Source organism: Cebus imitator, unplaced genomic scaffold (assembly GCF_001604975.1).
Source record: "Cebus imitator isolate Cc_AM_T3 unplaced genomic scaffold, Cebus_imitator-1.0 Scaffold177, whole genome shotgun sequence".
Taxonomy (NCBI): Eukaryota; Metazoa; Chordata; class Mammalia; order Primates; family Cebidae; genus Cebus; species Cebus imitator.
The window spans coordinates 1,073,464-1,087,719 of NW_016107492.1; the positions used below are offsets into that span (position 1 = coordinate 1,073,464).

At 38.7% G+C, this 14,256-nt stretch overlaps 1 protein-coding gene across 2 annotated transcripts in view; it reads right to left on the reverse strand.

Annotated features, from left to right (window-relative positions):
• The window catches only part of HERC5 (HECT and RLD domain containing E3 ubiquitin protein ligase 5), a 56,890-nt gene that overhangs the window by 13,734 nt on the left and 28,900 nt on the right, over positions 1–14,256 (reverse strand). The window contains exons 14-17 of one of the 2 annotated variants that reach the window (XM_017545100.2): positions 12,404–12,517; positions 11,447–11,557; positions 9,651–9,821; positions 5,910–6,053 (exon numbers count right to left, since the gene is read on the reverse strand). In XM_017545100.2, coding sequence (XP_017400589.1) covers positions 5,910–6,053; positions 9,651–9,821; positions 11,447–11,557; positions 12,404–12,517 — 540 coding nt within the window. The remainder of the gene's footprint in view (positions 1–5,909; positions 6,054–9,650; positions 9,822–11,446; positions 11,558–12,403; positions 12,518–14,256) is intronic. The other variant, XM_017545101.2, reaches the window with a different exon arrangement.

The following is a 14,256-nucleotide window of genomic DNA, read 5'->3' on the forward strand; positions in this document are numbered from 1 at the left end:
AGGGACAGACTGCCTCTTCAAGTGGATCCCTGACCTCGTGGTATCCTGACTGTGAGACGCTTCCCAGCATGGGCCAACAGACACCTCATACAGGAGAGCTCTGGCTGGCATCTAGTGGGTACCCCTCTGGGACAAAGCTACTAGAGGAAGGAACAGGCAGCAATATTTGCCGTTCTGCAGTCTCCATCAGTGATACCCATGTAAGCAGGGTCTAGAATGGACTTCCAGCAACTCCAGCAGACCTGCAGCAGAGGGGCCTGACTGTTGGAAGGGAAACTAACAAAAAAAAAAAAAAAAAGAAATGGTCTCATCCATTAAGAGACCCTATCCAAAGGTCACCAACTTCAGAGACCAAAGATAGATAAATCCACTGGGAGAAACCAGTGCAAAAAGGTTGAAAATTCCAAAAACCACAATGCCTCTTCTCCTCCAAGGGATAACAACTCTCCAGCAAGGGAACAAAACTGGATGGGGAATGAGTTTGACAAATTGACAGAAGTAGGCTTCAGAAGGTAGTTAATAACCAACTCCTCTGAGCTAAAGATTCTACCCAATGCAAGGAAGCTAGAACCCTGCAAAAATGGTTAGAAGAATTGCTAACTAGAATAGCCAGTTTAGAGAAGAACATAAACGACCTGATGGAACTGAAAAGCATAGCACAAGAACTTCAAGAAGCATAGACAAGTTTCAATAGCCGAATTGGTAAAGCAGAAGAAAGGATATCAGAAATTGAAGATCAACTTAATGAAATAAAGGGAGAAAACAAGATTAGAGTAAAAAGAGAGAAAAGAAACGAACAAAGCCTCCAAGGAATATGGAATTATGTGAAAAGACCAAATCTACATTTGATCCATGTACCTGAAAGCAATGGGGAGAATGAAACCAAGTTGAAAAACACTCTTCAGGATATCATCCAGGAGAACTTCCCCAACATAACAAGGCAGACCAGCATTCAAATTCAGGAAATACAAAGAACACCACAAAGGTATTCCTCAAGAAGAGCAACCCTAAGATACATAATCGTCAGATTCACCAGGGTTGAAATGAAGGAAAAAATGCTAAGGGCAGCCAGAGGGAAAGGTCGGGTCACCCACAAAGGGAAGCCCATCAGACTCACAGTGGATCTCTCAGTAGAAACCCTACAAGCCAGAAAAGAGTGGGGGCCAATATTCAACATTCTTAAAGAAAAAAATTTTCAGCCCAGAATTTCATATCCAGCCAAACTAAGCTTCATAAGTGAAGGAGAAATAAAATCCTTTACACACAAGCAAATGCTGAAAGATTCTGTCACCACCAGGCCTGCCCTACAAGAGCTCCTGAAGGAAGCACTAAACATGAAAAAGAACAACCGGTACCAGCTACTGCAAAAACATAGCAAATTGTAAAGACCATCAATGCTATGAAGAAACTGCATCAACTAATGGGCAAAATAACCAGGTAATATCATAAGGGCAGGATCAAAGTCGCACTTAACAATATTAACCTTAAATGTAAATGGGCTAAATGCCCCAGTGAAAAAACACAGACTGGCAAATTGGATAAAGAGTCAAGACCCATCGGTGTGCTGTATTCACCTGACATGCAAAGACACACATATACTCAAAGGGATGGAGGAATATTTACCAAGCAAATGGAAAAAAAAAAAAAAAAAAAAAAAAAAACCAAGGGTTGCAATCCTAGTCTCTGATAAAACAGACTTTAAATCAACATAGATCAAAGGAGACAAAGAAGGGTATCACATAATGGTAAAGAGGTCAATGCAACAAGGAAAGCTAACTATCCTAAATATATATGCACCCAATACAGCAGCACCCAGATTCATAAAGCAAGTTCTTAGAGACCTACAAAAAGACTTAGACTCCCACACAGTAATAGTGGGGGACTATAACACCCCACTGTCAATATTAGACAGTTCACCAAGACAGAAAATTAACAAGGATATCCAGGACTTGAACTCAGCTCTGGACCAAGTGGACCTAATAAATATCTAGAGAACTCTCTACCCCAAATCAACAGAATATATATTCTTCTCACCACCACATCGCCTTTATTCTAAAATTGACCACATAATTGGAAGTAAAACATTCCTCAGCAAATTCAAAAGAATGGAAATCATAACCAAGAGTCTCTCAGACCACAGTACAATCAAATTAGATATTAGCATTAAGAAACTCACTCAAAACCACACAGCTACATGGAAACTGAACAACCTGCTCCTGAATGACTACTGGATAAATAATGAAATGAAGGCAGAAATACAGATGTTCTTTGAAACCAATGATAATGAAGACACAACATACCAGAATCTCTGGGACACATTTAAAGCAGTGTGTAGAGGGAAATTTATAGAACTAACTGCCCATAAGAGAAAGCAGGAAAGATCTAAAATCAACACCTTAACATCACAATTAAAAGAACTAGAGAAGACGAAACAAATTCAAATTCAAAAGCTAGCAGAAGACAAGAAATCACCAAGATCAGAGCAGAAGTGAAGAATATAGAGACATGAAAAGCCATTCAAAAAATGAATCCAGGAGCTTGTTTTTTGAAAAGATCAACAAAATAGGCTACTAGCCAGACTAATAAAGAAGAAAAGAGAGAAGAATCAAATAGATGCAATAAAAAATAATAAAGGAGATATCACCACTGATCCTACAGAAATACAAACTACCATCAGAGAATACTATAAACACCTCTACTCAAATGAACCAGAAAATCCAAAAGAAATGGATAAATTCCTGAATACTTACACCCTCCCAAGACTAAACCAGGAAGAAGCCAAATCCTTGAATAGGCCAATAACAAGTTCTAAAATTAAGGTAGCAATTAATAGCCTACAACCAAAAAAAGTCCAGGACCAGATGGTTTCACAGCCGAATTCTACCAGAGGTACAAAGAGGAGCTAGTACTATTCCTTCTGAAACTATTCCAAACAACAGAAAAAGAAGGAAACCTTCCTAATTCATTTTATTCGGCCAACATCATCCTGATACCAAATCCTGGCAGAGACACAACAAAAAAAGGAAATTTCAGGCCAGTATCCATGATGAACATTAATGCGAAAATCCTCAGTAAAAAACTGGCAAACTGAATCCAGCAGCACATCAAAAAGCTTACCCACCACAATCAAGTCAGCTTGATCCCTGGGATGCACGGCTGGTCCAACATACACAAATCAATAAACGTAATCCATCACATAAACAGAACCAAAGTCAAACACCACATGATTATCTCAATAGATGCAGAGAAGGGCTTCAACAAAAGTCAACAGCCCTTCATGCTAAAGACTCACAATAAACTAGGTATTGATGGAGTGTGTCTCAAAATAATAAGAGCTATTTATGACAAACCTACAGCCAATATCATACTAAATGGGCAAAAACTGGAAGTATTCCCTTTGAAAACCAGCACAAGGATGTCCTCTCTCACCACTCCTATTCAACATAGTATTGGAAGTTCTGGCCAGGGCAATCAGGCAAGAGAAAGAAAGGGTATTCAATAAGGAAATGAAGAAGTCAAATTGTCTCTATTTGCAGATGACATGATTGTATATTTAGAAGACCCCATCGTTTCAGCCCCAAATCTCCTTAAACTGATAAGCAACTTCAGCAAAGTCTCAGGATACAAAATCAATGTGCCAAACTCACAAGCATTCCTATACAACAATAAGAGACTTAAAGAGAGCCAAATTGAGAACCAACTGCCATTCACGACTGCTACAAAGAGAACAAAATACCTAGGAATACAACTAACAAGGATGTGAAGGACCTCATCAAGAAGAACCACAAACCACTGCTCAAGGAAATGAGAGGACACAAACAAATGGAAAAACGTTCCGTGCTTATGGTTAGGAATAATCAATATTGTGAAAATGGCCATACTGCCCAAAGTAATTTATACATTCAGTGCTATCCCCATCAAGCTACCTACTTTCTTCACAGAATCAGAAAAAAACTACTTTAAACTTCATATGGAACCAAAAGAGAGCCTGCATAGTCAAGACAATCCTAAGCAAAAAGAACAAACCTGGAGGCATCACACTACCTGACTTCAAACTATACTACAAGGCTACAGTAATCAACACAGCATGGTACTGGTACCAAAACAGATACATAGACCAATGGAAAAGAACAGAGGCCTCAGAAATAACACCACACATCTACAACCATATGATCTTTGACAAGCCTGACAAAAACAAGCAATAGGGAAAGGATTCCCTATTTAATAGATGGTGTTGGGAAAACTGGTTAGCCATATGCAGAAAGCTGAAACTGGATCCCTTCCTTACACCTTATACAAAAATTAACTCAAGATGGGTTAAAGACTTAAACATAAGACCTAAAACCATAAAAACCCTAAACAAAACCTAGGCAATACCATTCAGGACATAGGCATGGGCAGAGACTTCAAGATTAAAATACCAAAAGCATTGGCAACGAAAGCCAAAATAGTCAGATGGGATCTAATTAAACTAAAGAGCTTCTGCGCAGCAAAAGAAACTATCATCAGTGTGAACAGACAACCAACAGAATGAGAGAGAATTTTTGCAATTTCTCCATCTGACAAAGGGCTAATATCCAGAATCTATAAAAAACTTAATCAAATTTACATAAAAAAACAAACCACCCCATCAGAAAGTGGGAAAAGTATATGAACAGACACTTCTCCAAAGGAGACATTTATGCAGCCAATAAACATATGCAAAAAAGATAATCATCACTGGTCATTACAGAAATGCAAATCAACACCATAATGAGATATCATCTCATGTCAGTTAGAATGGTGATCATTAAAAAGTCAGAGACAACAGATGCTGGAGAGGATGTGGAGAAAAAGGAACGCTTTTACACTGTTGGTGGGAGTGTAAATTCGTTCAACCACTGTGAAAGACAGTGTGGCAATTCCTCAAGGATCTAGAACTAGAAATACCATTTGACCCAGCAATCCCATTACTGGGTATATACCCAAAGGAGTATAAATCATTACATTATAAAGACACATGCACACGTATGTTTATTGAGGCACTGTTCACAACAGCAAAGACCTGGAACCAACCCAAATGTCCATCAATGACAGACTGGATAAAGAAAATGTGGCACATATATACCATAGAATACTATGCAGCCATCAAAAAGGACGAGTTCATGTCCCCTGCAGGAACATGGATGAAGTTGGAAACCATCATTCTCAGCAAACTAACACAAGAACAGAAAACCAAACACCTCATGTTCTCACTCACAAGTGGGAGTTGAACAATGAGAACACATGGACACAGGTAGGGGAATATCACACAGTGGGGCGTGTCGGGGGGTGGGGGTCTCTAAGGGAGGGAGAGCATTAGGAGAAACACCTAATGTAAAGGACGGGGTGATGGATGCCGCAAACCACCATGGCACGTGTACACCTATGTAACAAACGTGCACATTCTGCACATGTACTCCAGAACTTAAAGTATAATTAAAAAAAAATAATAATAAAAAATAAATTCCTGCCACAGTTTTGGTTCCTAAAAGTGTACCAGCAATAAAAACACATTAGGTTCAGTAATCCTTATAAACAGTTTTTACAATTTCTTTCCACAGCCTTTGTCTTCAAATTCATTGGGAAAACAGAACTGACATGAAGAATGAGTACCTAAAAAAGACAATGTTTCTTTTTATCCTTGAATCACATAAATGATAAAAAAAAAAATACATCGCTTGAGTTTTATATGGACAGACATGGGAACATAGGAAAAGAAAACTCCATTTTAAAGAAAATAGTCACCTTATTAGAATTAAGGATTATCTCCACAATTATATCAATAACTCCTCTCCTAACATGAAATAGTCTAGACAATCTAATTTTCTATGGTATATAATGTACTTTTTCTGTCACAAAATACCTTAAGTGAAGAAAAGGGAACTTACCTTGACAGGAAACCACATGCAGGAAGCTCCTTCAGGATACATGAATAACCCATATTCTGGCTGGGTCATTTCTTCAAACAGACAGTAGAAGAACTCTGTCTTGACTCCTCCAAGGTCATACCCAATTTCTCCACTAAATGAAACCTGAGGAAACAGAGCAAATAATACATCACTTCCAAGACTCCATACTGCTATGCATGAAGTCTCAATCAATAATAGTAAACAGCTAACATTAATTGTGGGCCCAAGTATTTGGCAGGCACTGAGGTAAGTATCTTACATTATCATATTTAACCTCTACATTAATTCTATGAGATAATGAGGCCTTGAGAATTTAAATAACTTTTCTAAGTTTATGCAACAGCTAGATGGTGTAACCTAGTTTTTTTGTTTGTTTGTTTTATTTTTTGAGATAAGAGTCCCACTCTGTTGTCCAGGCTGGAGTATAATGGCCTGATCTCAGCTCACTGCAACCTCCAACTCCCAGGTTTAAGCGACCCTCCTGCCTCAGCCTCCCAAGTAGCCGGGGTTACAGATGTATACCACCAAGCCGAGCTAATTTTTTTGTATTTTAAGTAGAGACCGAATTTCAATGTGTTGGCCAGGTTGCTAACTCCTGACCTCAAGTGATCTGCCCACTTCGGACTCCCAAAGTGCTGGGATTAAAGGCATGAGCCATCTTGACCCGCCTACAGCTTAGATTTAATCCTATGTCAGTCAAATCCCAGAGCCTAAAGTTTTTACCACTAAATTGACCTCAACTGTCATCACTATTATAGTTATCAGATCCAAGTATAATGAAAATAAACAGAAAGAAGAAGTCATAAAAATCTGCAGGGTGTGGTGGCTCACACTTGTAATCCTAGCACTTTGGGAGGCTGTGGTGGACAAATTATGTGAGATTAGGAGTTCATGAGCAGTCTGGCCAACATGGTGAAACCCTGTCTCTACTAAAAATACAAAAATTAGCTGGGTGTGGTGGTGCATACCTATAATCCCAGCTACTTGGGAGGCTGAGGCAGGATAATCACTTGAAACCGGGAGATGAAGTTTGCAGTAAGCTGAGGTCACACCACTGCACTTCAGCCTGGGCGACAGAGTAAGACTGTCTAAAAAAAAAAAAAGAAAAAGAAAAGAAAAGAAATCATAAAAACCAGGATGTTCAAAAAACCAGAGCACACATAAGTGTTTTCTAAAGTGGCTATTTGCTCCCTGAGGAGGCTGCATCCCTACTGCTGACACCAATCCCTCCCAAGAGGATGCCATTATAACCCTTCAGTTACCCCTCCATTCCTGCCTTTCCTTGGAATTCTTCACTTCTGTTTATAAATATGTTAAGGTCCCCCTTATTCTTAAAAGGAAAAAAAAACCCAACACATTGTCTCCAATACAGACACACAGCTCCTTCTCCTCTTGCCAAACTGCGGAGATATACGCCAAACTTCCAAACCCACTTCTCCACTTAAATGGTTCTCTCCAAGAGGACCAAGAAGTGTAAATCCCCAAGCTCCAAGGATTTTTTCTTATATCTCATCTCCTTGATGTCGTTAACTCATTTTCCACTTCTAATCATGTCCTTTTTATTGACACACTTTTCTCCCTTGCTTTCTCATATGAAGCACTCTTTACAGTTGTATTGCTCTTCTTTTGCCTGCTGGCTTAGTTTCTAGAAACAGACTTGCAGACAGTTCTATCCTGGCACTTCTGTCCTTTCTCTCTGTTCTTTCCCTGGATGCTCATTTTCTCCTTAAACGTTACCACTTGTAGGTATATAACCTTCAGATCCAATGCATTTTCTCTCCTGATTGACAGTCACTTCCAAAGGCCTGTTCAACATTTCTACCCAGATGTTCCACTAGCATCCCCACAAAGCTCCTATCAGCTTCTTTATTTAGATGCATGCCTCTTCCATTCCTTGCAGTGAAATAGTGAAATATTTAAAATCTCTGTAGCAAGATCGGGTGTCAAACTCTTCCCCCTCTTCTTACTATGGACAAGCTGCCTGATCTCATAAAGCCTCAGTTTTCCCACAAGATTATCAGAAAGATTACAGGGGTCACACATGTAAAATGCCTCACACAGTACCTGCAAATGGTAAATGCTCACTTAGTGTTACCTGAATTTAAAAACTGGATGAATGATATATAAAAATGGAACTCAAATAACTGAGTGGACTGATTGACTGGTGAAGGACAGAATCACATAACAAGTTTTCTAATGAAGATTTCATCTCCTTCAGAAGGAATCTCACTCTATTGCCCAGGCTGGAGTGCAGTGGTGCAATCTTGGCTCACTGCAACCTCCACCTCCCCAGTTCAAGCGATTCTCGTGCCTTGGCCTCCCAAGTAGCTGGGATTACAGGTGCCTGTCACCATGCCCAGCTAATTTTTGTATTTTTAGTACAGTTAGGGTGTTATCATGTTGGTTAGGTTGATTTTGAACTCCTAACCTCAGGTGATCTGCCCACCTCGGCCTCCTAAAATGCTAGGATTACAGGCATGAGCCACTGCATCTGGCTGCAATATACTTTTAAATCAGTATCTTGAGACTTAGTAAAGTCAATCTTTCTTTAATCTGAGTAGACGTGATAAACTAGGGTCTCCAATCAAAAATATTCTATTTACTAAATATTATCAGGCCAATTTCTATCTGTCTTGATTAAGCAGGAAGTCTAGTTTCTGATGGCTGGGCCCATCCTGGCTCTGATGCTTATCAGTTGGGTTAGTCTTGGGTAAGTTACCTAATAGTTCTGTACCTCAGTTTCCCCATCTGTAAAATGAGGGAAAAACATAACCTACCCCATAGTGTTGTTGAAAAGGTTAAACAAATATGTATAAAGGACTTACAACAGTTCTTGGCACAAGGACAGCACTCAAAATAGCTACTGGTCATTATTATTTGGTATCAAATATTTACTAATAAGACAAATTATATAGTAATTAAACCAAAAACCATTTAAGGGGCTTCTAAAGATGGTCAAATCTACAATTAGACCCCCAAAATAACCATAGGAATTAAAGAGAAAGTTCTCTCATCTACAAAGCAATTTAGGTTATTATTATTTTTATTTTTTTTGCAACAGAGTCTCACTCTGTCACCCAGGGTGGAGTGCGGTGATATGATCTGAGCTCACTGCAACCTCTGCTTCCTGGGTTCAAGCGATTCTCAATGTCTCAGCCTCCTGAGTAGATGGGATTACAGGCATCTGCCACCACACATGGCTAATTTTTGTATTTTTAGTAGAGATAGGGGTTCATCATGTTGACCAGGCTGGTCTTGAACTCCTGACCTCAGGTGATCCATCCGTTTTGGCCTCCCAAAGTGCTGAGATTACAGGTGTGAGCCACTATGTCTGGCCCAAATTAGGTTATTGCATAAGAAGAGAAACAACCCCTTAATTCTCTATGCTAACCCCATCTTGCTAAAACCCTTAAAGGGTGGTGCTAGCAAGGCTAGGCCAGACCTTAGAACGGACTGGACCTCTTAGGGCCAACACTGAACTAACTACCTGAGCAGGGTGGGGGGAGAGCAACCAATCTGTTTGCTGCTCCTTAGCCCAAACACACTGAGTGAGTGCCCACAGCTACCACCCAAAACTCAAAGGTAACCAGGGAATTAGAGGAACACCAAAATAAACAACATCTGTGGCAAAGGAAGATAACTTCCTCTCTATGAAACCCTTTGTTACATTATTTTGTTTTTCTTTTCTTAGTAGCAAAAATATTAAGAATTATACTTTACCCATAACTCTTTCCTCAGGTCTTCATTCTCAAATTGACTTAGCTGATTCAAAACATCCTCAATCAAGTGATTCCTTCTGACTGTTAGATCAAACGTGGGCAGCAAAGCAAATTCGGACTCTCTTTCTTCCTCAACTGCTGCCCACCTAAAATAAGCTTTATGTTTTTTACCCTAAGAAAAGAGAAATATTACACTTCATTTTACCATTGGCCCTAAGTAAAAATTTGTATAGCAGAATAAACTGGTTCTGCTTATAAGTACAGGTCACGTTTATGAAAAGAACCTTATATCCACCACTAAAGATAAATGATAACATCATTATTCGGTCTCAGTGAGCAGAGAAAACAAGAGGCCTGAAGAACGAAAGCCTTTGTGGAGCCAATCTGGATGAGCAAGTAAATTACCAACTGGAGGTTTTATCAGACCACTTTCTTGTATACACACAATTATTAATGCTTAAGATACCAAAGCTACTTATCATTGACAGGCTAAGAGATTTACTGGTATCCACTGAAACAGTGCACTGTAACATGATGCTCTCATTCAGAAGAGAAGTTCAGATGTTTAGAAAGCAAACAGTCTGCAGGAAAAATCTAGGTATGAGAGACCTCTCCAGAGAGCCTATTCCAGGGGAAAAAACCTAGACAAGAGATTTTAAGGGAGAATTTACCTAAGAAGTTAATCAAACAGAGACAGGGTTGGGGGGTGTAAAGGGACAGACAGACAGATATAATGTTCATTCTGAAACCAAATGGCAATTTTTAGGTCATTAAAGTCTATGGCTTTTAGCAGAAAAAGGAGTAGTTAAATATTGCTTCTATGAAATTATCTCTGGAACCTTGTTTTAAAATCAGGAGAGAATAGGTTATAAGAGTTGATGCAAAACCAAGTTCTTATATCTTTTTTCTTTGATTTCCCTTTGTTAAATATTTGATTACAGTCATACTCAGAACTCATAAATCAATTTCCCATTTTATTATGGTAAATGCATTAAATAAACTATCTGTTTTAAGGAAATATATCTGAATATTATACAAACATGTAACACATGACTGCATATGTAAAAGTAATAATAATACCCAACCCTTTGGGTACTTTGTGTAAGGCAGCTTTACCAATATTAAGAAATTTAATCCTTATAAAAATGCAATGACACAGGGATTATCTGATACAATTCCTCGGGAATTTTCAATTGCCTAATTTTACTACTTTGGTGGTATAAGTATTTTGTAAATATTTGATAAAATATCGAACCACTTTGCTGGATATATCTGCAAACATAACCACCTCAGCTAGTAACAATACCATACACAGAAAAGGGGGGAATCTATTCAAACCTTTATTATGGCACCATCACAGAGTAGTAGCCATTTACTGGGTTCCTAATTTCAGGAATCCTCTGCCACCTCTATTCCTGCTACTGTATCTTTTCATTAGATTGAGCCTCCTTACATATTGGTGCTACTCCTAATCAACCCCAAGTTTATTATGCCTCTTTGAATACTACCCAGAATACTACAGGCCACCACTGTCAACTTCAGGTAAAAACCTGATAACTGGGCTAGTTGTCAAAGCTCCATCCCTTGCTACCAAGGACCTAATTTGCCTCAAGATAAAGATGATCCAAATTATGACACTCTGCCTTGCCTTCTTCATTAGAGTGTAAGCTCCTTGAATGCCACAACCATTGATTTCACTGGTGGGTGGCTCTCTTATCACCCCAAAACACTGCATGATTAAGAAGGCACTTAGCATGTGATTTATTCTAATGAAGACAAACAAATAGGCATACATACCTGTATTTTTACAAGTGTGTCTGTACGTAGTAGTTTAATTTTTGACAGATTATTAAAGATAAATGGAAAGTGACTGAATATGACACAGCATCCTACATTTTCTAAAGTATCCTAAAAATGGAAATGACAATATTTCTGATGAGTTAAAGGACAGAGAAACCTTACACTTTACCTTATAGCCCTACACCCCTAATGGTTTAAGGTCTCAGTACTTCCAGTGAAAACAATCCCAAATTACCGGTCCATAGTTTTAATAGAAAATGTATTTTATACGTATCAATGAAAGGTATATAAACAGAATGTTCAGTACCCATTTAATTTAGCAATTAATTATAAACTTCAGATGGTTTCCCAAAGTCTGTTCTGCTGAAACCTGAGTTTCTGCTATGTGAATTAGAATTATGCTAGGTGGTTGCATTTGGTAAATGGGAAATGATATAACATGGGTAGCTGGTTAGCTCACACATGAATTTTGCTGGGCAAGAGTTGATGTGCTAGAAGGAGAATTATAACCTTCACCTTCAGGGAAAGGAAAAGACTTCGGATCAGCTGCTACGTTGGCAGCAGGAGCCCTTCAACTGTATTTTCAGAAAATAAAGGAGTGCTTATGCCCAAGACACCCTTCCCACAGGGTCTTGGCTCTTGGCTCCTGATGAGTCTCACTGCTTTCCATAGCCACTTTAAGGGTATCAGAGTTCCACTAGTCCTTCTCTAATTACAGTGTAGATAAATTTCTACCCTTTCGTTTTCGTGCATTTCTCATACTCCCACAGTCATCCCCCAAGGTGTCAACCACTTTTTTGCTGGAACTCTGACTACAAAATTGCATAGATTTTGAGGAGTCTTAACATTTCCCACAAGCCTTGCTATTTCTATTGTGCAATTTTGCAGAGGACAAAAAATGCCTGTATTAACTCACTGATTAACAATTTCTCCATTTAAACATGTTATACTTACCACAGTCATTTTCCACAAGTACCTTCTGCATACTTCTACAAAAAAATCGAGACGGTACAAGAGTTCATCTACTTGGAAAACACTTTCAGGCAGTAGACATTTCATCTGGTTTACCTTAAATAAAACATGACTTGTGAGAAAGTGTTATATTTAAAGACAATTTTGCTTAATGGCAGTTAGATTATCTGATTAAATTGTAAATGAAACACTCTTATAATGACCAGAAAAAAATTCTATCCAATTCCTCCATTTGCCAAAGCCGCAAATTTTCATGGACATAAAGAGTATCTAAATTTTAATAGTAGAGATTGACAATAGAATGATAAACTTCTAGTTATTTTTATTTCATAGGAAATGTTAAAGAACTTTCAATGAAAAGAAAAAAAAAAAACAGTGCAATATCCTAAAGCACTCCGAGGTCCAGGTCTTCATGTCTTAGTCTTTAGAACTTAGCAATATACAACTTCTAGATGTTCACTCTGCTGAGGCATTTGTGGAGCATTCCCCTACTGAGAGGAAATTTTCCAACCATCTATCCTATGATATGATCAGGGTTATTATGACACACACATGAATGCCCTGACATGTCGGTGAAGACAATGAATAATAATGACACTAGACACTTTGGACATTTGTGACTGTTAGTATTTGACCTGGATGGGTATTATCCTAGAATAAATTACTCTCAGGTGGTTTTCTAAAAACTCATCTTGGTTGTATGCACTGAAACCATGTGTCTAGAATGTTCTTATTGACTCTCGTCCAAACTTCAACTGTTCCAGGCTTCCCAGTACAGGTTTCTCATCCGAAGCCTGGTGAGACTGTTTCACCTGTAACTATGGCTCTCTAGACCTGATGATCTTGGCCTTGCATCATCATTATTAGCCTCAAGGTCCCCAGGGTCACAGAGAAAGTGGGTGCTTCATCTTCATGGTTCCTGGTGGCCCCCTGCTGAGGTGGGGGCCTGACAAATATCAAATATTCTGATGTCACCTGTTAAGGTCAAAGGACAAAGCAGGATCCCCTGAAGAATTCTTTTGTTGCTGCTTCAGTATTTCTTATGATTCTCTCTGTAAGTGGCAAAAACTTTTAGAATACACCTTCCCAGAGCTCTTCAACAAATTTATCAATTTTTCCAGTTATATGAAGAAGGTCAGTGGTAGCTTGATGGGGATAGCACTGAATCTATAAATTGCTTTGGGCAATATGGCCATTTTCACAATACTGATTCTTTCTAACTATGAGCATGAAATGTTTTTCCATCTGTTTGTGTCCTCTCTTATTTCCTTGAGCAGTGATTTGTAGTTCTCCTTGAAGAGGTCTTTCACATCCTTTGTTAGTTGTATTCCTAGGTATTTTATTCTCTTTGTGGCAATTCTGAATGGGAGTTCGTTCATGATTGGCTCTCTGTCTGTTATTGGTGTATAGGAATGCTTGTGATTTTTGCACATTGACTTTGTATCCTGAGACTTTGCTGAAGTTGCTTATCATCTTAAGGAGATTTTGGGCTGAGACAATAGGGTCTTCTAAATATACAATCATGTCATCTGCAGATAGAGACAATTTGACTTCCTCTTTTCCTAACTGAATACCCTTTATTATGGAACAAAAAAAGAGCCCGCATAGCCAAGACAATCCTAAGCAAAAAGAACAAAGCTAGAGGCATCACACTACCTGACTTCAAACTATACTACAAGGCTACAGTAATCAAAACAGCATAGTACTGGTACCAAAACAGAGATATAGACCAATGGAAAAGAACAGATGCTTCAGAAGAAACACCACACATCTACAACCATCTGATATTTGACAAACCTGACAAAAACAAGCAATGGGGAAAGGATTCCCTGTTT